This window comes from Schistocerca gregaria, chromosome 3 (assembly GCF_023897955.1).
Source record: "Schistocerca gregaria isolate iqSchGreg1 chromosome 3, iqSchGreg1.2, whole genome shotgun sequence".
Classification (NCBI taxonomy): Eukaryota; Metazoa; Arthropoda; class Insecta; order Orthoptera; family Acrididae; genus Schistocerca; species Schistocerca gregaria.
Window position 1 is genome coordinate 286,025,016 of NC_064922.1, and position 26,381 is coordinate 286,051,396.

Sequence of the window (26,381 nt, forward strand, 5' to 3'; positions counted from 1 at the left end):
CAGAAGATAATCCTTCAGAAGATTCTTCATAGCCTAAAGAAGTGAAAGAGGAGACGAAAAACTCTTGGGAGAAGGCAACTCTGGTGATTGGAAGTGCCAGGCAAACTGCTTGAAGCAGTAGCCTGATGATTATGATGGGTTCTCCAATCTTGAGACTTTTTATTCCCTATCAGTGTGGTTTCCAAGAGGTGTGATCCACAATCAACCATCTTGCTAGATTAAAAAGAGCAATTTGACAGACTTTTCCTAAACACCAACATCTTATTGTAGCCATTTGCAGCCTACATATGGTATATGACACTACTTAACACCATCACATTTTACTCACCCTTAGTGACTTGGGGTTTCAAGATTTCCTGCTGGATTTTATTCATCAGTTTTGGTTCCAGAAGTTGTTTCAGGTTAGAGTTAGTACATCACTCAGGCTCCCACAGGTACAGGAGAGTGGCATCCTGCAGAGCTCCATGCCAAGTGTTAGTCTCTTCCTCATTGCCATCTGTGGATTAGTTACCTCCATCAGATTAGTGGTCATCTTGCACTGTATGTCAATGACTTTGCATTTGGTATAGCTCCCAATTTGTAACCTCTGCTGCAAACCACCTCCAGTGGACCATCTGAAGGGCCTCTGAATGGATCTTTTGCCATGGCTTCCAATTCTCTCACACAAAAATGCAAATTTGCATACCTGTTGTCATACCATTGCCCATTCAGGCCCAGAACTGTAATTGAGTCCTAGCAGTTAGAAATTGTGCAGTCCTGATTCTTGGGATTCCCTTCAATAAAAATTTGACATAATGTCCAATAATTGTCAGCTTAAGACAATCTGCAAGCATAATCTTCCTGTCTCTCTGCTTCCTTGCTCACACTTCTTGGGATGTGGATCACACTGCTCTACTCCATTGTACCTATCCCTGGTCTCCTCCTGTTGGATTGTGGTTGCCAGTTTTAACACTCAGTGGCACCTTCAGCTTTGAAATTAGTGGACTCAGCCCATCACCATGGATGTTGATTGGCTGTTGGTGCCTTCTGAACTAATCCTACACACAGTCTCCTCACCAAAGTAGGGATCATACATCTTCAATTCCAGCAGTACCAGCTCTCTTGCTCACTTATACAATCACCATCTGACAATTTCATAATCATCCAACTTATCAAATTATTTTTCCATACAAGGGCCATATACTCTCTGGCATCCACTCACAGGTGAGATTACCTGTTGGAATGTTCCTCAAGGCCCTCCATCCAAACTTTCACATCATCTCCTTAATATGTATTCCCTGTGTTTTCCTGCATACCTTCCCTAGGTTAGTACCCATGCAAAGTTAGTACTGATCCGTTTCAAGTACCTAAAGTTTCAATCAGCTCCATGACCTTGTGTCTGTTCCTCTCAGTTTCTTAGATGTATCAGGGTATCATTTACACTGATGGCTCTAAAACCATGTAGAGGATGGAATATGCTTTGCTGTCAGGCATATGTAGTGTCTTTACAGCAATGCTGATATCCATTAACAGAGCTGTACATTTTATTAAAATTATATACTTTTAGCAAGTTTAGATTTGTAGCAACCCAATGAGCCTGGAATGATGTAGTATCTCCTCATACACCTTACCAACTATATCCTGACTCACAACTACATCTCCTTTAAGGGGAAGGTATATAAACAAATCCATGGCACAGCCATGGACTCCTTCATGGCCCCATCTCATGCCAATCTTTTATGGGCCATCTGAAGGAAACCTTCCTAGCCTTCAAAAATCCCAAACCCCTTGCCTGGTTCAGGTTCTCTGATGACATCTTCTTGATCTGAACTCAGTGCCAAGAAACCCTATCCTCATTCCTTCACAATCTCAACACCATCTCTCTTATCTGCTTCACATGGTACTATTCAACCCAACAGTCCACCTTCCTGGACATTGACCCCCCCCCCTCCTCTGTGATGGCTCTGTCCATATCTCTGTCCATATTAATGCCACTAACTACTAAAAGTACCTGCATTTGCCCAGTATGCTGTAGGTCTCTTAAGAGCCTTGACCCACCCCCCAAACCTAGTCTGCAAACAGATTTCAACCCAACAGTCCACCTTCCTGGACATTGAACCCTCCCCCCCCCCCTCCTCTCTGATGGCTCTGTCCATGGCTCTGCCCATATTAATGCCACTAACTACTAAAAGTACCTGCATTTCAACAGCTGTAGTACCTTCCACAACTAAAAATCCCTCCCATTGTCTGGCAACCCATAGGTGCCATATCTGCAGTTACAAGAACTCACTTGCCTGGTATGCTGTAGGTCTCTTAAGGGCCTTGACCCACCCCCCAAACCTTGTCTGCAAACAGATTTCCCATGTAATTTGCTCTCACACACTTAATCCTCCCACAATCCCCAAGAATCAGCTACAGAGGAACAGTTCCTCATCACTTAGTACCACACTAGAATGGAACAACTGAAACATGTCCTCCAACAGCACTTTGATTTGTCTTTTGCTAGTGCTCTCATTATGTACCTTCATGCACTTAAATGAGGTACATCCTACCCTGCATCCTTCCCAACCCTCCTAAAGAGGTGTTCCATCACCCACGCAACCTACACAACATCCTACTTCATCCATATGCCACTTCCACTCCCAATGCCTTGCCATAGGTATTATATCCCTTTGGAAGACCCATGTGCAACACCTCCACATTCACTCACCCAGCACTTCCTATTGGAGTCACATGCTTATCCTCTCCCATCAGAGACATGGCAACCTGTAAAAACAGGCATGTTACACACCATCCATGCTGCAATCACTGCACAGCTTTTTATGTTGGTATGATAACCAACCAGCTATCCCCAGAAGGAATGGCCACCACCAAACTGTGACCAAGAACAAAGCTGACCACCTGGTGGCACAACATTTCAATTGCTGCTTACCAACCTGGGTCATGTGGATCCTTCTTCCACAAACAGCTCTTCTCAACTATGCATATGAGAGTTAACCTTGCAATTCACCCTCTGCTTCTCCTACTCTCCTTACCTCAACCCACCATCTCCAATACCAGTGCATCAAATGCCTATCCCATGGTTTGCCATCCCTCCCTCCTGCATTCCTAGCAAGCAAACTGGTTGCTTCATTCCAAACCACTAGCTACTTACCCCCAACCCCTCTATGTGCCTCCTATCTCCCCCCCCCCCCCCCTCTCTCTCTCTCTCTCTCTCTCTCTCTCTCTCTCTCTCTCTCTCCCCCCTCTCCCTCTCTCTCACCCTCTACCTATTCCACCTGACACAACCCCCACCTTGTACAGGCACAGGTGCAGTCATGCATGATTTTGTGTGTGTGTGTGTGTGTGTGTGTGTGTGTGTGTGTGTGTGTGTGTGTGTGTGTGTGTGTGTGTGTCTGTGGACACACATTTGTACATGCATGTGTCCGTATATTCCAGCTTAAGAAAGAATTTATCCTGAAAGCTGGCAAGTCTCCTTTTTTGTGTGTGTGTCAACAACTCAATGCTCCTCTTTTTTGGAGAATGATCTGCTTTGCTCCTAAAGTATTTACATTCCACCAGAACTTTCCTACTATAATTAAAGAAGCATTCATTAATTTTAGCAATAGTAATACACATTTAGTCAATCTTAGTTGATATTAACTAAGACAAATATGAACATTTTATTAGCTTTACACCAGTTATTTAAGCAAGAGTCTGAATTCAATGCTGTGGAACAAAAGAAACCAAGCAGAAGGTGTTTTTCTGAGCTTGAAAGGTCAGTTATTCCAATAATAGGCAATGTTTGAAAATGGAGGAAGGTAAGTGGGAGAGAACTTTTGGAGAGAATAACATTTCAGATGAGGAGAAATGAAACGATGTTATCCTTGCTCATGTAGAGTGGATAAGATTTAGTAGTAAGTATCACATTGACAGTTTAAACAGGGAAAATAATCTTGCACCTGTTTGTGTGCCAAAATGAATTGCCAGAATATTATTAATCCACTGCAGATGATTGAATAATATTATAGTGACCCCTGGTCCACGGTGTGTTGGTCATGGGCCAGGATAGTGCAAGCAAGTGGTGGAAGCAAAGTGAGTGCCCAGGTGGCTCCAGAGAAGGGCAGCTGCCAATGTTAATTTGTTGAAACATCTGCACTACTTGATACACTGGCTCAGTGGTCAGCAGGCCACTGAATTCTGCAGGGCTGACTGCCTACACACTGCACATTGCTGACACAGTGCTACACTGCACCAGCAGCCATGTCTGCATGGACCCTGTGCCAGTAGAGCATGAACTTGATGGTCTTGTGGCTGCTGCAGCTCCAGGTAGTGCCCAGTGGCAGGAGTGGATGATGACTGGTGTACACAGGACCCACTGCCCCGTGGGCAACAGTTGACTGGTGTGGCCATATGTGCTGTGGTGCAAAGTCCGGTGAGGGATTTAGTGTGCAGAGCTGTTGCCCCACTGTGGCCTCAAACTGGTGGCCTCTGCTGGTAGGTCCACGGGGCATCACCACCTGGCACAGCTCCATCATTCTGGTTGGGCTGCAAGACTCAGAATAATTCTATTACAAAAATTACCATTACTAACTGCCACAGTCTGTGTGAAAATCTGCCTTGTCCCTTGCTGCACTAGTCAGGGCAGTGCCGCTGTGTTCACTGATCCAGCAAGCTAACCTGTCTCACTACACTGTGCTGGCCTTATAGAATTACAGCAGTGCCAACATCCTGTGCTCACCAACCATCAGCACTGCTGCAACACACTGCTCATGCTCACATTAATATGCCCATGAATGAGATGTGGTCAAAATGTAATGGGAATTTTTGTTTTTCTTAAAGAATCTTTATTTATTTATCAACATCGTCTCATTCACAGTAATTCCCCACAGATATAATATACTTGTGCAACTGCTTTTTCCAACCTTGGAAAAACTTCTGGAAATCACTTCTCAGTATGGTGTGCAGCACATTCAGTGATTCTGTTTCATCTCATCAAAGGTGTTAAATGATGTCCTTTCATGGCACTCTTCAACTTTGGGAGTAAAAAGAAGTCACAGCAGACCATGTCTAGTAAAAAGGACATAACAGTTTTTTTAATTTTGCCAAAAAAATCATGAACAAGCATTGAAGTGTGAGCAGGAGCACTATCATGATGTAATTTCCACAAGTGGTTTTGCCATAGTTCAGGTTGTTTTCCTTGGACTGCTTCATGCAAATGGTGCATAACTTCCAGGCAGTATTCCTTGCTGACCATATGGCCATTAGGCAGGGACTCATAATGAAGTATCCTTTTGTAATCAGAGAAACAGTGAGAAGAGCCTTCATATATGACTGAACTTGTCAAATTCTTTTTCGATCTAGGCCCTTCAGGCTATTTCCATTGGAGTGATTGGGTCTTGGTTTAGATGTCATACCCATATACCCATTTCCATCACTTGTTACAACCTACTTTTCAAGCCCAAAACATCCACAAAAAATTGCTTGGCTTGAACCTAAGGATATGCTAACATCATCAGCAACCTTTCTGATGATGATTCAGTGATTTTACAGAACCATTTTCTTTACTTCTTCCACATTGTTGTCAGTAATTGCAAGGACATAGGCAAAGGGAGGGCCTGGGAGGGTCCAGAGCCCTGCTGTCGCCTAAATGAAAATGCACGTGACCTAGTTACTGTGCAGTTATATGGCATAAAAGGGATGTGCTCTGTTGATCCTCAAAAGAAGCACCTATAGATTTAAATCATTGATATATTGAGAGCACTATTGGCTATCACCCATCCCTACTCTAGCCAGGACCAACTACCATACACTGCTGGCCTTATTTGACCATTGTTGTCGTTTTGCTGATCAGTCCAGCTGTTACTTGTAGTTTAATTTAATGTAAGCACTGCCATTTATTGCTTTTGTGCTGTGTGCTGTTATGATAGTTTTGAACTGTGAATAACTTTCTAACAAGAAAAAAGAGAAAAACCAATTTTGATTCACCCACTAGCATTACAGTAACTTAAAATATGTATGTACTACTATAATAGCCTAATTACCTCTGTATAGCCGACTGATGTTAGCACTGGAGTTTTTATTTGAAGACTGGTAGAACTCTGGGGTTCCAATATTTCAATATTACACAAGCCAGCAGAGTGATAAAGGTAAAATTTTACTTATGGAAGTGGTATAGCATGCTAATGCTGGTAATGACTATTGAATACTGGAAGCAAAAGAATGTGTGTCGGTTGTTTGTACTATGCAGCCAATGAGAGAGCAGCAGGCATATGAGACATATTTCTAAGCAATACTTTCAAAGGAAAGGGTCAAACATTACTGTAAATGAAGATTATAAATTTAATTGCTCTGTGTTTGAGCTGAAGCTATTTAAACTGTGCTAATATCTTATTTTTGGGAAAGCAACAAAATATTTCTCAGCTCTGTATTGTTATGCAGTCAATCTGCATGAGCACATTGATTAAGCGGATCAATGTTTTTTTTTTAATTAAATCATGGGAGGAGATATGTGGATCTATGTTTTTTGATTAAATCATGGGAGAAGGTAGATGGATCAATGATTTTTTTTTAAATTATTGAATGTACAACTCTATTATGAATGAACATTAATCTGCCTACCTTCTCCCATGATTTAATTTAAAAACATTGATCCACTTAGTGTGCTTATGCAGTTTGATTCCATTGCCTTTTCACCATCACATTTTATACATTTTTGTGTCTCTGCAATTAATCCATGAGACATACACCAACAGACAACATCTCTGTGCAGAACTAAATCACTTGAATCAGTCCACTTTATAGCAGTCACTTCCATAATCACAAAAAACTGAAAAATATGGAAAGGAGTAATTGCGCCTTAAAGTTCATGATAACAAGATCAGCACAAGTAATCACACTGGGCTTCATATTTGTGTATTCTGCCAAAACAAACCAGCAAATGTCACTGGATATTGCATACTATCACCCGACTGACTAACACCAGCAGCACATAATTCCCAGCATTCAACAGTCATTTCCAACATTAGAACGCTATGCCACTGCCATAAGTAAAATTCAGCTGTGATAAACATTATTACAAATAAGATTAAATTAAAACAGTGCATAAAAGTACACTTCAATTTGATAGTGTCACCCAAAAATAGTATCGATCAACAAAAATATTGCCTAAATGATGATGATTGCAGTTCTTCAAAAAAATTACTCACAGTTCTATCATTGCTAGCCCAAATGGCAAAATATTACCCACTGTGGTGACCAGTTACAATATAGAATGATTGGAAGGGGTTTGTGGAGAGCATAGGGGGTATGTTATGACAGCACATTCTACAGTTCATTTTTAGAAGATTGTTTCAGTGGGCTGCTTGAATTGGTTCAGGTCGACAAACCCTGTGTAGGGGCTGCACTTCTGTGAATACTGATAGGGTTGTACACCAATGGGCTTGAGCAACTGGTTGGATGACCGACCTCGGTCAAGTTTTGCTTATTGTAGGCAAGTCGAAACGACATGCAAGCCATCAGAGTGTCACTGCAGTTAATATGTTTACCATTCTGGCATGTCTAGAATGAAGACTGGCACTGTCTAACAGCATTTTCCTCATGATTCTCAGAATACTCGTGAACCGTGCCCTGCTTGGCATGACTTTCTGATGCCAAATGGCCAGTGGTCTAGGCACGTTGTTTTTGTAGGTGGTCAAACGGCAAGATCAGTTCCCCAAGCCAAATAGCAGAGGCATGATTGGTCAACTTAAACTGAGGCCAGTTGACGTTATAAAGCCCTGCTCAAAATTGGAGGGAATGGTCGCTATTGGCATGAATGATGTTCTGAGATAGTGTGGGGGAATTTTGGGATCACCACTTAATGCTGATTTGCAGTTTTTGAGGATAGTGGGGAGTTGAGTAGCATGGTCTTCGCTATTGTGTTGTGTGGGTGCAGGACATTTGGGATTTGATCTTTGTTGGAGCTGGACAGTCTTGTGACTTAGTATGCTAAGGCCCAATTAAGATTCAAAAGTTGTTTTCTTTTTCTCTGCTTTTCTCTATGTCAAGATGTCTGCAGTGTAAAACATTACTACCAGATGAAGGATATGCACTCTGTGAATGTCACGATGAAACAGAGTATAGCGAACAGTTTAAAGATTAATCAACAATGGGCAATGAAGAAGGCAGAGACAATAAAAAATAACTGCTTCTAAAAGAGAAACTTTTTTAAATGATTGTATTTTATGTCTGAGAACAAAGGACTTAAGTGGGTAATTAAAAACAGTATTTTTTGTGGAAGACAGATAATCTTATCTAATAACATGTAAGGAATATTAAATATGTAGAGACAAAGATCTTTGACTGAAGTAATTATCAAAGTTAAGCAACAAAACTTTTAACTAAAATTTGTATCTTAGGTTTAGTAATGAGAATGATATTTCAATTCATGTGTTCGAATACATAACTTGGGTAGAATAAAAGTCACTATCAGTCACACCAGTCATCAGTTTATTGTGACTGGTAGCAGTTATTAGTCTCACAGAGTTCAATTACATCCATTATGGATAAAAAACAAATAAATAAATGTTTAATTTTCAGCTTCAGTCTTAAGAAAGCTGAACTTTCCTCATATAATTTCATCTACAGCATTTTCTGCTCAAGGCACAAGTCCAGTAATATATGACCTATCTGTGGAGATGTATGATGTTTACAGGTGGGTTGTAGATGGAATAGCAAAGTAAGTATTAGTGTGACCTTTACAGCTGCTGAGTAATCAATTCTAATGTTGGGTGTCTGCAGAATAAGTAACTCAAAGAGGCAGATTGTGTAACAGAAACACCAGGAGATATAAGCATTGATAACTCTTATAAAAATGGTCCACTAGTGAATGAATGGAAGAAAAAGCTTTAATTATTAACATGGAGTGATGTGATGTGATAAAGCACAGTTTAAAAAAGTGCAGCTCACTTATTTTGTGCCCAAATATGCTGTATGGAATTAAGACTCCCATCTGAAACCCCTTCAACTGAGCAAGGTGGTGCAGTGAATAAGACATTGGACATGCTTTCATGAAGATGGCAACTCAAAATTTTGTCTGGTCATCCTGATTTAGGTTTTCTGTGGTTTCTGTAAATCACTTAAGGCAAATGTTGGGATGGTTCCTTGGGAAAGGATGTAGTCGCTTTTGAGATCATACTACTACCATATTTAGTTTTGAGGCAGCTATTACTTTTTATGTATTTCATAGCTTTTGTTCTTCTGTTTGCAGGATACCATATTCATCACAGGCAGTTGTACGAAACCACAGGGATATTTCAGGATCCATTTTGATCGGTGTGATATAGTGAGGAAGATAACGTGTTATTCTCAAAATGTAAGTAATATAAAAAATAGTGGTTGGATGTTTATTAGTTAGTTTATGTACTATTGAGAATAGATTAATGCAAGAAATGAAATCTCTGTAGCAGATGGGTTATTAAATTTTTTTGACTACAATTAATGATTTTCTAAAAAAAACATGTGATTGATGTTCAAAGATAGTTAGTCATATGAAATAAATTCCATTGCATGTATTTCACACATCCATGGGAAAGACATTCTATCATGGGTGGAGTGATAATATTATGAAAAGAAACACTGTACTCACCTGGAACTAAACAAACTTTTTCACAGCAGGCAGCATGAATTCCAAAGCCCCAGTTGTGGGAAACCTAATGAATTGTATTCTAAAAGCCTTGGGTAATGCTCATGAATTTTGTGTTATAGGATTTCAGAATCATTCACATTCATTACCACATTACCTACCAAAGAAAGAAACACTCATGTAGTTTTTTTAATCAATGAAAAGAACAAGCTGGCTTTAGAAGTATTACTGCATTACCTACTAAAGAAAGAAACACTCATGTAGGATGTTTATATCAATGAAAAGAACAAGCTGGCTTTAGAAGTATTGTAGCAGGTCTGGGTTTAGTGATGTCAGATACTGAGCGTTAGTGACAGGGGGGAGTAAAGGTAGTTATTTTGTTAGGGATGGCAGGAGGGAAAGCGACACTTCATGGGTGCTGAAGTGGGCACTTTTCATGGCTCAGTGGGTGAGGTGTGAGTGAAACGTTGGTGGTTCCACTATCAGTCATGTACTGATAGTACAAGCTTTAAACAAGCAGAGTAATACAATGCATTTTAATTCACTAATTTCCTCATGGCAGCAGAGCAGCATGGGGCATAGCGTGCAGATTCCATGGACCACTGATACGGCAATGGCTCATGTTGCAGTGGAGCACCAGGTTCCATATTCTTCCATTCAGTACTGTTCCTGTGACCCTCTGCAATGGTGGTGGTGCCGTCTTCTCTTTGTGAATTTGTGCACTGCATTATTAACAAGCAGCTGTGGTGCAACATGGAGTGCTCTGTCCCAGAATCGAACCAGTGACCCTCAGGTTCAGCATCTTCTGGTGGAGTTCATCAACCTCTAGGTTCACAGGTGACCCATTTGATGAGGCTGGAGTCCTTTTGTCCTCACCAGCCACCTGGGTAAGTACCACATGAACTTGTTTCCAGTAACATCTAATACAGCGTCTTCTATGTTGACCTATTGGTGCAATACTGACATCTTCTCTTGAGCAGTGTAGCGGCTAAGCCTTAGTGAAGTATGATGTTCGCTGTCTAACCATCGGTCCATCTGTCCAGGCTTTCTCCCCTTCCTTTCTCTTCTCAGAGGACCTCTCATGCCCCTTTGTTGGAGGTATTTATTCAGCATTTTTACCAGTTGCAAACTTTCTAGGGTGGTGATCATTGATCTATGCTGCTCATGTTGGGCAGAAATGTGAACAATCTTGACATGGTCGTGTGGTAGGTCATTACCCAGTCATTCTCCTGCACATCGCCAGATACATCACACATGTGAGTTCAGTATGCTGACAGTTCCTGGAGCATTGACCGCTGATGTGCAAACTGTGCTGGTCATTGTTCTTCTTAGAAGTATTGCCTGTCTGCTCGGTTGTTGATGTGTCAAAGTGATCACTGCTGCTGCTAAAACTCCCCAGGTCATCGACCACCTTGTTTGACTGCTGCCAATCCAAATATTGTGGTTGAATGTGCCAAAGTCTCTGAAATGTTCACTTATCCTATAATAAGTCTTTACATATTTTTCAGACAGATCTCTGCTTTGAACAATCATAAATAACACATAATTATTATACGCAGTTACTAAACACTTCAGAGTATATCTAGCAGAATGCACCATTTCCAAGTCATGTATGAAATTGTATAACAGAACAATGAGTGTAACAATTATGAAAAGGAAAGTTGCTACTCACCATATAGCGGAGATGCTGAGTTGCAGATAGGCACAACAGAAAGACTCTCACAATTAAAGCTTTCGGCAATTAAGGCCTTCGTCAACAATAGACCACACACACTTACATTCCATCCTGGATTTTCTATAGTTTGATAGAACAATGAGTGTGAATTACCACTTTCCCTGGGATTCATAGGAATCAAGAAAGCCTTAGATTCACTTCTAGTATTTCTGTAGCAAGAGCCCTTGGAAAAAAAGATATATGATGTGCTATCCAAAATTTTTGGAACTGGTGCTGCTGCTATCTGTTGAAAAACTTACCTTTGGACTAATGGTCACCATCACCCTCAAAGTAGTTCCCCCAGAACATACACACCAGTCCCAGCACTTCTGCCACCGGTCAAATGTTTTCTGGAAGTCCTGTTCTTTGAGGGTGTTTATCACCACCAGTGACACTTCAGAATTAGACATTTTCAAATACTCTTAGTCAGATAATCACAGTGTACTTTTAAAATTACTGATTCTTGTATCCGATCATGATGAAGCAGAGTGTGACGTATGTAAATTGTCACTATCCCCTATGTCACTGTATACCATCAACTGCCAGAAGCATTCTTAATTAGTCATTAATTACATACATTGTATGTTACTTAAAAGAGAATCACGGTATATCCAATCAGCCAAGATAATTTACAACATAAGTAAGTTCTGTCTTTATACAGTCACTGTACTTCATTAAGCCATAGAAAAACAGTGTTTACATTTTTTTTTAATTGTTCACTTCTTAGACAAAGTAATTAACTTTCTTAATTATCTTGAAATAATACTATATTTAATCATATTGACAATAAAATTAATAGACACTGACGTAAGATAGAAAAGAATGAATAGCAAAGATGGCAACAGAATTACTGATGGCATAATACATAGTTACAGTTCATCAATACTCATTACTCTCCAAGTAAAACAGTACCTGTGTAGACATGCATAATCTGGCTTCATCATTACTGGTGAATGCTCCCTTAGTTACACATACAAACAAACACCATCCAAACAGACGCTGAATGCCCAACAAAACCAACCAGTCTTACACAGCTCTTGGGTGTCACCAGATGCAGATACAGAGGGGCATGTGGTCAGCACACCACTCTCCTGGCCGTGGTCCATTTTCATGACCAGTGTTGCTACTTCTCTATTAAGTAGCTCCTCAATTGGCCCCACAAGGACTGAGTGCACCCCACTTGCCAACAGCACTTGGCAGACCTGGATGTTGACCCATCCATGTGCCAGCCAAGTCGAATGGTATTAAACTTCGGTGATCTGACGGGAACCCGTCTTACCACTGTGGCAGGGCCATTGACTTTAGTTATACATAGCAATAGAAAAATTCTTTGCACCTATAAGTTTGTAATGGAACAAATTGCACTGATGGGGAAAATTGCAACACCAAAAAGGAGTTGTGTGACACAAATGAAATTTGGTAGGTGCGTTTCTACAGTTGAAAGATGATGACTACTCACATTTCACACTGGTTGCATAAGAAAGGCACTAGTAGTGCTGCTGTGAGGTTACAAATTAGGTTTGCTTTTAATACAAGCTGTAATGGCAATGAGTGTTAGTTATCTTAGAGAGTGGACATGGTGAGTTGATGTTAGTCAAGAATGCCTTTAAGGAAGCAAAGGAACCATTATCGACACCTCACTGAGATTGAACAAGGTTGTGTAATAGGGCTATGAAAAGCTGGATGTTCCTCCTGTGGATTTGCAGAAAGACTTGGCAGCAACAGAGCCACTGTACACAATTGCTGGTAGCAGTAGTCATTAGAATTTGTGGTCGCAAGAAGACTGGGATCTGGGTGGCATGTGGCACTACCGAGAGGGAAGACCATTATGTTTGGCCTATGGCTCTGGCACATCAGAATGTATCTGCAGCAGCAATCTAAGCAGCAGCTGGCACCACAGTGACACAATGAATGTTACAAACTGGTTATTTCAATGGCAGTTATGAGCCAGATGCCCTGTAGTGTGTATTCCACTGGCTGCAAATCACCCCCATTTGTGATTTCAGTCGCTTCAAGTGAGAGCTCATTGGAGGGCAGGGTGGATGTCTTTTTCTGTTTTCTGATGAAAGTTGGTTCTGCCTCTGTGCCAGTGATGGCATTGTGCTGATTAAAGGGAGGCCAGTTAATGACCTAATACAAATCCGCCTGCAAGCTAGACACACTGGACCTACACCTAGAACCTGGAGTTATGGTCTATGGTACAATTTTATATGACAGCTGGAGCACTCTTGTGGTTTCCAATTGCAACATGACTGCAAATCTTTATGTCAGTCTGATGATTCAACCTTTTGTCATGCCACTTGTGACCAGCATTCTAAGTGGTGTTTTCCAAAAGGATAACGCTCGCCTACATACCGCTGTTGTAGCCCAACAGACTCTACGAAGTGTCAACATGTTGCCTTTGCCTGGTGGATCACCAGATCCGTCCCTAATTAAGCACATATGTGATATCAGTGGATAACAACTCCAGTGTCACCCACAAACAGCATTAACTATCCCTGTACTAACAGACCAAGTGCAACAGGCATGGAACTCCATCCCACAGACTGACATCTGGCACTGGTACAACACAATGCATGCACGTTTGCATGCTTGCATTCAGCGTTCTGGTGGTTACTCCAGTTATTAATGTACCAGCATTTCACATTTGCAATGGCTTACTAATGCTTATATTAATCTGTGATCTTGCAATGTTAATCACTTAAATATTTTACCTAGATAAATGTATTCCCCAAATTTGTTTCTGATTCATTAGTTGGGGTCAGGAATAAGCATTTTGTCTCACATAGAATTTTTATTGTGTTTATTTTGGAAATATTATTTTGAGTTATCAATTTGTCCACAACTTCAATAAAATGTTTGTTTAAAGTATTGCTGACATTTTGTGCATCCCTCAGTTCCCTCCCATTTACCTCAAGTGTTATGTTATCAGTGTTTTCCTCACCTACACCTTTCCTCATTTCATTTATGAGAGACCATATGGTCTTAGTGATATTTGTTGAGGTTGCTATCTTCTTTTCATAATATGTCGATGTAGTCTCTTTTATCAGTTTGGTGTATGTTTTCTTCTTTTCCCTATATGCATCCCTATTTTCTTGGGTTGGCCTTAACTGACACTTATCTTACAGGCTTTTCACCTCTGCCCTCTCCCTTTTTACCTCTACTGTGACCCAATTTTTATTCTTCTTCTTATTTATTTCTCTACATACTAATGGGCATGCAACATCTATGTAATGGCCTAATGTTTCACAGAATGATTCCCATCCTTTATCTAGGTTTTCTGTTAAGTATACTTCACTACCGTCTTCGATTTCCAGTAGCCATTGTAACCATTTCTGGAATTCCTATGTTGCCTGCTAATTCAACTACACTCATGCTCATAAGTTAAGGATAATGCTGATACTTGGTGAAACAACAATCTGGTGAGTGGTTTGCGGGTTTAAATCACCTCCGGGTATGACCATACGGTGCATATGACCTATGGTCATTGCACGGTGGCGCTGGCAGCAGTCCATATACATAGAGGTGTGTTGGTGCATGTCAGAGTATGGTGCAGCGAGTAAGTATGCAGACGTTTTCAGACGTTTGTGTTGAAAATGGCTCAAAAATGAGGAGGAGGAGATTAGTGTTTAACGCCCCGTCAATAACGAGGTCATTAGAGACGGAGCGCAAGCTCGGGTGAGGAAAGGATGGGGAAGGAAATCGGCCGTGCCCTTTCAAAGGAACCATCCCGGCATTTGCCTGAAGCAATTTAGGGAAATCACGGAAAACCTAAATCAGGATGGCCAGAGACGGGATTGAACTGTCGTCCTCCCGAATGCGAGTCCAGTGTGCTAACCACTGCGCCACCTCGCTCGGTAAATGGCTCAAAGAATACATATTGATGACGTTGTGAGGGGTAGAATACTAGGTTGACTGGAAGCTAGTCAAACACAGTAGGTCGCAGCATAAGCCCTCCATGTGTCACAAAGTGTGATCTCAAGATTATGGCAATGATTCCAGCAGACAGGAAACATGTCCACACGCTACAGTATGGGATGTCCACAGTGCACAACACCACAAGAAGACCGATATTTCACCATCAGTGCCCACAGATGGCCACGGAGTACTGCAGGTAGCCTTGCACGGGACCTTACCACAGCCACTGGAACAGTTGTCTCCAGACACACAGTCTACAGATGACTGAACAGACATGGTTTATTCACCCGGAGACCTGCAAGGTGCATTCCACTGACCCCTGGTCACAGAAGAGCCTGTAAAGCCTGGTGTCAAGAACATAGTATATGGTCATTGGAACAGTGGTCCCACGTTATGTTCATGGACGAGTCCAGGTATAGTCCGAACAGTGATTCTTGCCAGGTTTTCATCCGGCATGAACCAGAAACCAGATACCAGCTCCTTAATGTCCTTGAAAGGGACCTGTATGGAGGTCATGGTTTGATGGTGTGGGGTTGGAATATGATTGGCACATGCACACCCCTGCACATCTTTGACAGAGGAACTGTAACAGGTCAGGTGTATTGGGACATCATTTTGCCCCAGTATGTCTGCCTTTTCAGGGTGCAGTTGCACCCACCTTCCTCCTGATGGATGATAATGCACAGCCCTACTGAGCTGCCATCATGGAGGAGTAACTTTGAACAGAATATATCAGGTGAATGGAGTGGCCTGCATGTTCTCCACACCTAAACTCCATTGAGCATGTATGAGATGCTCTAGGTCGATGTATCACTGCATGTCTTCAAACCCCTAGGTCACTTGAGGAGCTACGACAGGCACTGGTGCAAGAATGGGAGGCTATACCGCAGCAGCTGCTCGACCACCTGATCCAGAGTATGCCAACCCATTGTGTAGCCTGTGTATGTGTGCATGGTGATCATACCCCATATTGATGTTGGGGTACATGTGCAGGAAACAGTGGCGTTTTGTAGCACATGTGTTTCGGGATGGTTTTCTCAACTTATCACCAATACCGTGGACTTACAGATCTGTGTTGTGTGTGTTTCCTATGTGTCTATGCTATTAGTGCCAGTTTTGTGTAGTGCCCCATTGTGAGGCACCACATTCTGCAATTATCCTTAATTTATGAGCATGAGTGTACTACCCCCTAGTGGTCTGCAATGGTTGTGTTTATGACCTTTTCAGTTTGCCTGCTCTGTTGTACATTAGTGATCACGTGATCTATTAATGTTTCTATATTTTTACAGTAGCTCTTGGGACTGCCTATTGCTAAATAAAGTCCATAAGTTTTAATCAGACTTGAAAACTCTTTGCACAACAATTGTCCTTTAGTGTGTTAATGTTTAGATCACCAGCTACAATTATATAGGAGAATTCCCTGCTAGCCTTATCCAACAGTACCTATAACTGATTTAGAAATCCATTTATCTGACTGTTTGGTGATCTCTTCTCCTCATAATATGTTGTCTCTATCGCTGCAGCTTGAAACAGCATTTCTGTACAGTTATCTACTGACCATGGAATGGTACCCTCTATTTTACTGTGTACATAGACTGTCACCCCTCCGCCCTTATGTTCAGATGTGTGGAAATTTGTAACTCTTTTATATTCCTGTATGTTGTAAACATTGATTTCTTTTCCTTTCAGCCCATGTTCTGACATAATAAATATATGTGGTAACTCTGCAGTTACTAGTACTTCTATCTGTTCTAATTTACTGGATGCATACTGTACATTCTGCTGCAAGCTTCTTATATTATTAATACCTGTGTTGATGTTTTGACTTTCACAGATTCTTCTTCTGCAGGTAGCAACACAGCTTCTTCCGCACGTGATGACACTACTCCTTCTGCTAGTGATGACACTGTTTCTTTTTCCGCTGGTGATGACACTACTTTTCCCTCCTTTTCAGGGCATAGTATAGTTTCCTCTTCTGTTCTTTCATCTTGTGGTTGTTATGAGTCTGATACTGTATGCAGTATTGTATCTTCTATTTCTTCACTCACTGACAGTGGTATAGGTCTATGTACCTGTTCTTGTGTCCTGCTAATTTTTTCTAATATTTCTTTGCACAGAATTTGTTTACCATAGTTGATTCGCCCCCCCCCCCCCCCCCCCCATGAACCATGGACCTTGCCGCTGGTGGAGAGGCTTGCGTGCCTCAGTGATACAGATAGCCGTAGGTGCAACTACAACGGAAGGGTATCTGTTGAGAGGCCAGACAAACGTGTGGTTCCTGAAGAAGGGCAGCAGCCTTTTCAGTAGTTGCAGGGGCAACAGTCTGGATGATTGACTGATCTGGCCTTGTAATAATAACCAAAACAGCCTTGCTGTGCTGGTACTGCGAACGGCTGAAAGCAAGGGGAAACTACAGCCGTAATTTTTCCCGAGGGCATGCAGCTTTACTGTATGATTAAATGATGATGGCATCCTCTTGGGTAAAATATTCCGGAGGTAAAATAGTCCCCCATTTGGATCTCCTGGCGAGGACTACTCAAGAGGATGTCGTTATCAGGAGAAAGAAAACTGGCGTTCTATGGGTCGGAGCGTGGAATGTCAGATCCCTTAATCGGGCAGGTAGGTTAGAAAATTTAAAAAGGGAAATGGATAGGTTAAAGTTAGATATAGTGGGAATTAGTGAAGTTCGGTGGCAGGAGGAACAAGACTTCTGGTCACGTGACTACAGGGTTATAAACACAAAATCAAATACTGGTAATGCAGGAGTAGGTTCAATAATGAATTGGAAAATAGGAATGCGGGTAAGCTACTACAAACAACATAGTGAAGGCATTATTGTGGCCAAGATAGATATGAAGCCCACACCTACTACAGTAGTACAAGTTTATATGCCAACTAGCTCTGCAGATGACGAAGAAATTGAAAAAATGTATGATCAAATAAAAGAAATTATTCAGATAGTGAAGGATGACAAAAATTTAATAGTCATGGGTGACTGGAATTCGAGAGTAGGAAAAGGGAGAGAAGGAAACGTAGTAGGTGAATATGGACTGGGGCAAAGAAATGAAAGAGGAAGCTGCCTGGTAGAATTTTGCACAGAGCACAACTTAATCGTAGGTAACACTTGGTTCAAGAACCATAAAAGAAGGCTGTATACATGGAAGAACCCTGGAGATACTAAAAGGTATCAGATAGATTATATAATGGTAAGACAGAGATTTAGGAACCAGGTTTTAAATTGTAAGACATTTCCAGGGGCAGATGTGGACTCTGACCACAATCTGTTGGTTATGACCTGTAGATTAAAACTGAAGAAACTGCAAAAAGGTGGGAATTTAAAGAGATGGGACCTGGATAAACTAAAAGAACCAGAGGTTGTACGGAGTTTCAAGGAGAGCATAAGGGAGCAATTGACAGGAATGGGGGAAAGAAATACAATAGAAGAAGAATGGGTAGCTTTGAGGGCAGTAGTGAAGGCAGCAGAGGATCAAGTAGGTAAAAAGACGAGGGCTAGTAGAAATCCTTGGGTAACAGAAGAAATATTGAATTTAATTGATGAAAGGAGAAAATATAAAAATGCAGTAAATGAAGCAGGCAAAAAGGAATACAAACGTCTCAAAAATGACATCGACAGGAAGTGCAAAATGGCTAAGCAGGGATGGCTAGAGGACAAATGTAAGGATGTAGAGGCTTATCTCACTAGGGGTAAGATAGATACTGCCTACAGGAAAATTAAAGAGACCTTTGGAGATAAGAGGACCACTTGTATGAATATCAAGATCTCAGATGGAAACCCAGTTCTAACCAAAGAAGGGAAAGCAGAAAGGTGTAAGGAGTATATAGAGGGTCTATACAAGGGCGATGTACTTGAGGACAATATTATGGAAATGGAAGAGGATGTAGATGAAGATGAAATGGGAGATACGATACTGCGTGAAGAGTTTGACAGAGCACTGAAAGACCTGAGTCGAAACAAGGCCCCGGGAGTAGACAACATTCCATTGGAACTACTGACGGCCTTGGGAGAGCCAGTCCTGACAAAACTCTACCATCTGGTGAGCAAGATGTATGAGACAGGCGAAATACCCTCAGACTTCAAGAAGAATATAATAATTCCAATCCCAAAGAAAGCAGGTGCTGACAGATGTGAAAATTACCGAACTATCAGTTTAATAAGTCACAGCTGCAAAATACTAACACGAATTCTTTACATAGGAATGGAAAAACTAGTAGAAGCCCACCTCGGGGAAGATCAGTTTGGATTCTGTAGATACACTGGAACACGTGAGGCAATACTGACCCTACGACTTATCTTAGAAGCTAGATTAAGGAAGGGCAAACCTACGTTTCTAGCATTTGTAGACTTAGAGAAAGCTTTTGACAATGTTGACTAGAATACTCTCTTTAAAATTCTGCAGGTGGCAGGGGTAAAATACAGGGAGCGAAAGGCTATTTACAATTTGTACAGAAACCAGATGGCAGTTATAAGAGTCGAAGGACATGAAAGGGAAGCAGTGGTGGGGAAGGGAGTGAGACAGGATTGTAGTCTATCCCCGATGTTATTCAATCTGTATATTGAGCAAGCAGTGAAGGAAACAAAAGAAAAATTCGGAGTAGGTATTAAAATCCATGGAGAAGAAATAAAAACTTTGAGGTTCGCCGATGACATCGTAATTCTGTCAGAGACAGCAAAGGACTTGGAACAGCAGTTGAACGGAATGGATAGTGTCTTGAAAGGAGGATATAAGATGACCATCAACAAAAGCAAAACGAGGATAATGGAATGTAGTCGAATTAAGTCGGGTGATGCTGAGGGAATTAGATTAGGAAGTGAGATAATTAAAGTAGTAAAGGAGCAAAATAACTGATGATGGTCGAAGTAGAGAGGATATAAAATGTAGACTGGCAATGGCAAGAAAAGCGTTTCTGAAGAAGAGAAGTTTGTTAACACCGAGTATAGATTTAAGTGTCAGGAAGTCATTTCTGAAAGTATTTGTATGGAGTGTAGCCATGTATGGAAGTGAATCATGGACGATAAATAGTTTGGACAAGAAGAGAATAGAAGCTTTCAAAATGTGGTGCTACAGAAGAATGCTGAAGATTAGATGGGTAGATCACATAACTAATGAGGAAGTATTGAATCGGATTGGGGAGAAGAGAAGTTTGTGGCACAACTTGACTAGAAGAAGGGATCGGTTGGTAGGACATGTTCTGAGGCATCAAGGGATCACCAATTTAGTATTGGAGGGCAGCGTGGAGGGTAAAAACATAGAGGGAGACCAAGAGATGACTACACTAAGCAGATTCAGAAGGATGTAGGTTGCAGTAGGTACTGGGAGATGAAGAAGCTTGTACAGGATAGAGTAGCATGGAGAGCTGCATCAAACCAGTTTCAGGACTGAAGACCACAACAACAACAGTTGTTTCTCTGCAGGCCATGCTTTGTGAAGTGTTCTCTCACTGATCTTGTTGCTTCAATAAATGTAACATTAGAGAAATAGCTACATACCTTCCTGAATTTTCTGTTTGCGTTGACAATTTCTCTGTTTACACATGAAGCTTCTGTCAGGTTATGCATGTGTGGAATGCTTACGACATATACATCAGAATGTATACGTTTTCCTAATGAATCTCTTAGAGGCCTGGTTGAATTTACACTTTCATTCTTACATACATCTTTTCCTCCCCCAATAATAACACATTTGGAACCATATGTCACTGTTGTTTCACAGTCCTTTAGAACTTCATTTAGAGGTGTGCCCAGATGGGTAAAACCAGTTACTTTTAGTTCAGTTTGCATAGTGGTCATAATGCCTGCTAAGCCTTTTCCATGGCTAGCTGAAAATATGTAAATGTCACCTTTCTTATTTTTCTCACTTGGCACAAGATTTTGTGAATGTTCAGTATTTTCTCCCTTCTTCCAGGTACTTCTTTGAGATGTGAAATCATTTTTCTTATTTCCCTTGATGACTTTATCTTCATTTTCATGTAGTGGATCATATTTGTTCAATGTTTTCAGTTCAAAATGTTTTTCATTTTGTTTGACATGCCAACTTTTCTTAGGCCTCGAAAAGACTCATTTTCCACTTTTTGTTCTTGTTTGAGTTCGTTTATCACTGTTTCCACATTACTTATATATTGTTTTGCACACAATAAGTCCTGTTCTAATGTAGAACAGGTCTACGTGAACTTAAACCTACAACAAAATCATTGAAAGTAGAAAATCAGTTAATTTTAATTCGCCATTCACATTAAAGTATGTCTCCAAACACCAAGCAGTCAAAAGCCTCAAATAGTGATCAAACTATCTCTCTCCAACATACATACCAACATAAACATTATTCACATCCAAAGTACCACTCATACAGAAAATAGGATAAAAACTACTTTTGGTCTCTCGTGGAGATAAACTTCTCTGCATCACTAATGACCTTGTATTACATTTACTCCACCAGGCTGTCTCTGTGACTTCTCTTTTAGTACAATTAGTGGAATCTTTTGTGCCTATAATCAACATGCTTATGTTTCTACACTTTACTGTTAATTCTCCCTTCACATCTGCTTTCGTATTTTAACTACATGACCTTATATCACAAGCAAACACAATTCTGCATTTACAAAACATTGATACTCTTTCACTTAAAAAATATGATACATCAAATCCACAGAATTTAAAGTCAGAAATGTGCCTATTTTACAAATCAGTGACACATTTTGTATTATTGGAATTTTTTCCAGCACAGAACCATGTAGTTTCCAAACACCATAAGGAGTTGGTGTGTCTTAGTTATATGGTTTCTCGCCAAACTTGTGTGTCTTGCACATGTTGGCATCATTCACTTTATTTCTGATAACTAATTTCCCATCATCAGTATACATACAACAGCATGCTTATGAATATGTTCCAAAATGAGACACATAAAAACAGGATTTTCCAGTGCTCACACCTCAGGTTCTGTTGGTGATAAAAAAATTAGGGTCATGTGTTTCGGATAGCCCTTGGGCTGTGGACCATTTGTGCTAGGGGCTATTTGTGTACCCAATAGAAGGATTGTCTTAGTATCACTATCCTAGAGTACAGCGCCGAAGTGTGAACATTACACACTTCCTCCTGCTTAGACAAATGATGCAGATTGGTTGGTTCTTTTTGTTTTTGATGTGGTCTATAGTGTTCTTGACAGAACATATGGAGGCACTATTAGTTCATGGGCAGTTCCTCAGAAAACCCCGAAAAAGGGATTTTTTACTATGCTTTACTGTTGCCAGTGGACCAAAACCCAGCCAAGGTTTCTGAGGTGGCTATGCACAGCAAATTGCAGAAATTTTGACAATATATTCCTGAGATCTCACCCTTGAACAAACTAGAAAATTTTCCAGCTACAGAGGTTCAAAGTTGCCCTCCTTGTATGTGTAAAATATACACATAAAATTTAAACAATGGAAAATCCAGGCTGGAATGTAACAATATTATGAGGAGGAAAATTCTTACTCACCATATAGTGGAGATGATGAGTTGTAGATAGGCACAACAAAAACATTTTCACACTTAAAGCTTTCGGCCAATGGCCTTTGTCAACAATATACACACATACGCACACACACACTCACGCAAACGCAACTCATGTGATTGAGATGTGTTTGCATGAGTGTGTTTGTGCATATGTGTGTGTATTGTTGACAAAGGCCATTGGCAAAAACCTTTAAGTGTGAATATCTTTTTGTTCTGCCTATTTGTGACTCAGCATCTCTGCTACATGGTGAATAGCAACTTTCCTTCTCATAATACTATCAAATAAATTGATTATCAATTGAAAATGACAGCTATATCCATGTTCTACATCTACATCTACATGACTACTCTGCAATTCACATTTAAGTGCTTGGCAGAGGGTTCATCAAACCACAATCATACTATCTCTCTACTATTCCATTCCCGAACAGCAAGCGGGAAAAACGAACACCTAAACCTTTCTGTTCGAGCTCTGATTTCTCTTATTTTATTTTGATGATCATTCCTACCTATGTAGGTTGGGCTCAACAAAATATTTTCGCATTCGGAAGAGAAAGTTGGTGACTGAAATTTCGTAAAAAGGTCTCGCCGCGACGAAAAACGTCTTTGCTGTAATGACTTCCACCCCAACTCGTGTATCATATCTGCCACACTCTCTCCCCTATAACGTGATAATACAAAACGAGCTGCCCTTTTTTGCACCCTTTCGATGTCCTCCGTCAATCCCACCTGGTAAGGATCCCACACCGCGCAGCAATATTCTAACAGAGGACGAACGAGTGTAGTGTAAGCTGTCTCTTTAGTGGACTTGTTGCATCTTCTAAGTGTCCTGCCAATGAAGCGCAACCTTTGGCTCGCCTTCCCGACAATATTATCTATATGGTCCTTCCAACTGAAGTTGTTCGTAATTTTAACACCCAGGTACTTAGTTGAATTGACAGCCTTGAGAATTGTACTATTTATCGAGTAATCGAATTCCAACGGATTTCTTTTGGAACTCATGTGGATCATCTCACACTTTTCGTTATTTAGCGTCAACTGCCACGTGACACACCATACAGCAATCTTTTCTAAATCGCTTTGCAACTGATACTGGTCTTCGGATGACCTTACTAGACGGTAAATTACACATCATCTGCGAACAATCTAAGAGAACTGCTCAGATTGTCACCCAGGTCATTTATATAGATCAGGAACAGCAGAGGTCCCAGGACTCTTCCCTGGGGAACACCTGATATCACTTTAGTTTTACTCGATGATTTGCCGTCTATTACTACGAACTGCGACCTTCCTGACAGGAAATCATGAATCCAGTCGCACAACTGAGACGATACCCCATAGGTCCGCAGCTTGATTAGAAGTCGCTTGTGAGGAACGGTGTCAAAAGCTTTCCGGAAATCTAGAAATACGGAATCAACTTGAGATCCCCTGTCGATAGCGGCCATTACTTCGTGCGAATAAAGAGCTAGCTGCGTTGCACAAGAGCGATGTTTTCTGAAGCCATGCTGATTACGTGTCTATAGATTGTTCCCTTCAAGGTGATTCATAATGTTTGAATATAGTATATGCTCCAAAACCCTACTGCAAACCGACGTCAATGATATAGGTCTGTAGTTAAATGGATTACTCCTACTACCCTTCTTGAACACTGGTGCGACCTGTGCAATTTTCCAATCTGTAGGTACAGATCTATCGGTGAGCGAGCGGTTGTATATGAGTGCTAAGTAGGGAACTATAGTATCAGCGTAATCTGAAAGGAACCTAATCGATATACAATCTGGACCTGAAGACTTTCCCGTATCAAGCGATTTGAGTTGCTTCGCAACCCCTAAAGTATCTACTTCTAAGAAACTCATGCTAGCAGATGTTCGTGTTTCAAATTCTGGAATATTCCATTCGTCTTCCCTGGTGAAGGAATTTCGGAAAACTGCGTTCAATAACTCCGCTTTAGCGGCACAGTCGTCAGTAACAGTACCATCGGCACTGCGCAGCGAAGGTATTGACTGCGTCTTGCCGCTTGTGTACTTTACATACGACCAGAATTTCTTTGGATTTTCTACCAAATTTCGAGACAATGTTTCGTTGTGGAACCTATTAAAGGCATCTCGCATCAAAGTACGTGCCAAATTTCGCACATCTGTAAATTTTAGCCCATCTTCGTGATTTCGCGTTCTTCTGAACTTCGCATGCTTTTTCCGTTGCCTCTGCAACAGCGTTCGGACCTTTTTTGTGTACCACGGAGGATCTGTTCCATCTCTTACCAATTTATGAGGTATGAATATCTCAATTGCTGTTGCTACTATATCTTTGAATTTGAGCCACATCTCGTCTACATTCGCATAGTCAGTTCGGAAGGAATGGAAATTGTCTTTTAGGAAGGCTTCTAGTGACACTTTATCCGCTTTTTTAAATAAAATTATTTTGCGTTTGTTTCTGATGGATTTGGAAGAAACTGTATTGAACCTAGCTACAATGACCTTGTGATCACTAATCCCTGTATCAGTCATGATGCTCCCTATCAGCTCTGGATTGTTTGTGGATAAGAGGTCAAATGTGTTTTCGCACCCATTTACAATTCACGTGGGTTCGTGGACTAACTGCTCTAAATAATTTTCGGAGAAAGCATTTAGGACAATCTCGGAAGACGTTTTCTGCCTACCACCGGTTTTGAACAAGTATTTTTGCCAACATACCGAGGTTAGGTTGGAGTCCCCACCAACTATAACCGTATGAGTGGGGTATTTATTTGTTACGAGACTCAAACTTTCTCTGAACTGTTCCGCAACTGTATCATCGGAGTCTGGGGGTCGGTAGAAGGAGCCAATTATTAACTTAATTCGGCTGTTAAGTATAACCTCCACCCATACCAATTCGCACGGAGTATCTACTTCGACTTCACTACAAGATAAACCACTACTGACAGACACAAACACTCCACCACCAATTCTGCCTAATCTATCTTTCCTGAACATCGTCTGAGATTTCATAAAAATTTCTGCAGAACTTATTTCAGGCTTTAGCCAGCTTTCTGTACCTGTAACGATATCAGCTTCTGTGCTTTCTATTAGCGCTTGAAGCTCAGGGACTTTTCCAGCGCAACTACAACAATTTACAACTATAATTCTGACTGTTCCTTGATCCAAGCACGTCCCTTAATTGCCATGCACCCTTTGACACTGCAGCCCACCCCGTACTTTCCCGAGGCCTTCTAACCTAAAAAACCGCCCAGTCCACGCCACACAGCCTCCGCTACCCGTGTAGCCGCCAGCTGAGTGTAGTGAACTCCTGACCTATTCAGCGGAACCCGAAACCCCACCACCCTATGGCGTAAGTCAAGGAATCTGCAGCCAACACGGTTGCAAAACCGTCTGAGCCTCTGATTCAGACCCTCCACCCGGCTCTGCACCAAAGGTCCGCAGTCGGTTCTGTCAACAATGCTGCAGATGGTGAGGTCTGCCTTCATCTCGTAAGCAAGACCGGCAGCCTTCACCAAATCAGATAGCCACTGGAATCCAGAGAGAATTTCCTCAGATCCAAAGCGACACACGTCATTAGTGCCGACATGTGCCACCACCTGTAGCTGGCTGCACCCTGTGCTCTTCATGGCATCCGGTAGGACCCTTTCCACGTCAGGAATGACTCCTCCCGGAATGCAC

At 41.2% G+C, this 26,381-nt stretch overlaps 1 protein-coding gene across 1 annotated transcript in view; it reads left to right on the forward strand.

Moving 5' to 3' along the window:
• The window catches only part of LOC126355344 (cilia- and flagella-associated protein 61-like), a 223,683-nt gene that overhangs the window by 175,394 nt on the left and 21,908 nt on the right, over positions 1–26,381 (forward strand). Inside the window, exon 11 of the mRNA XM_050005638.1 lies at positions 9,209–9,313. Within this exon, the coding sequence (XP_049861595.1) occupies positions 9,209–9,313 (105 nt within the window). The remainder of the gene's footprint in view (positions 1–9,208; positions 9,314–26,381) is intronic.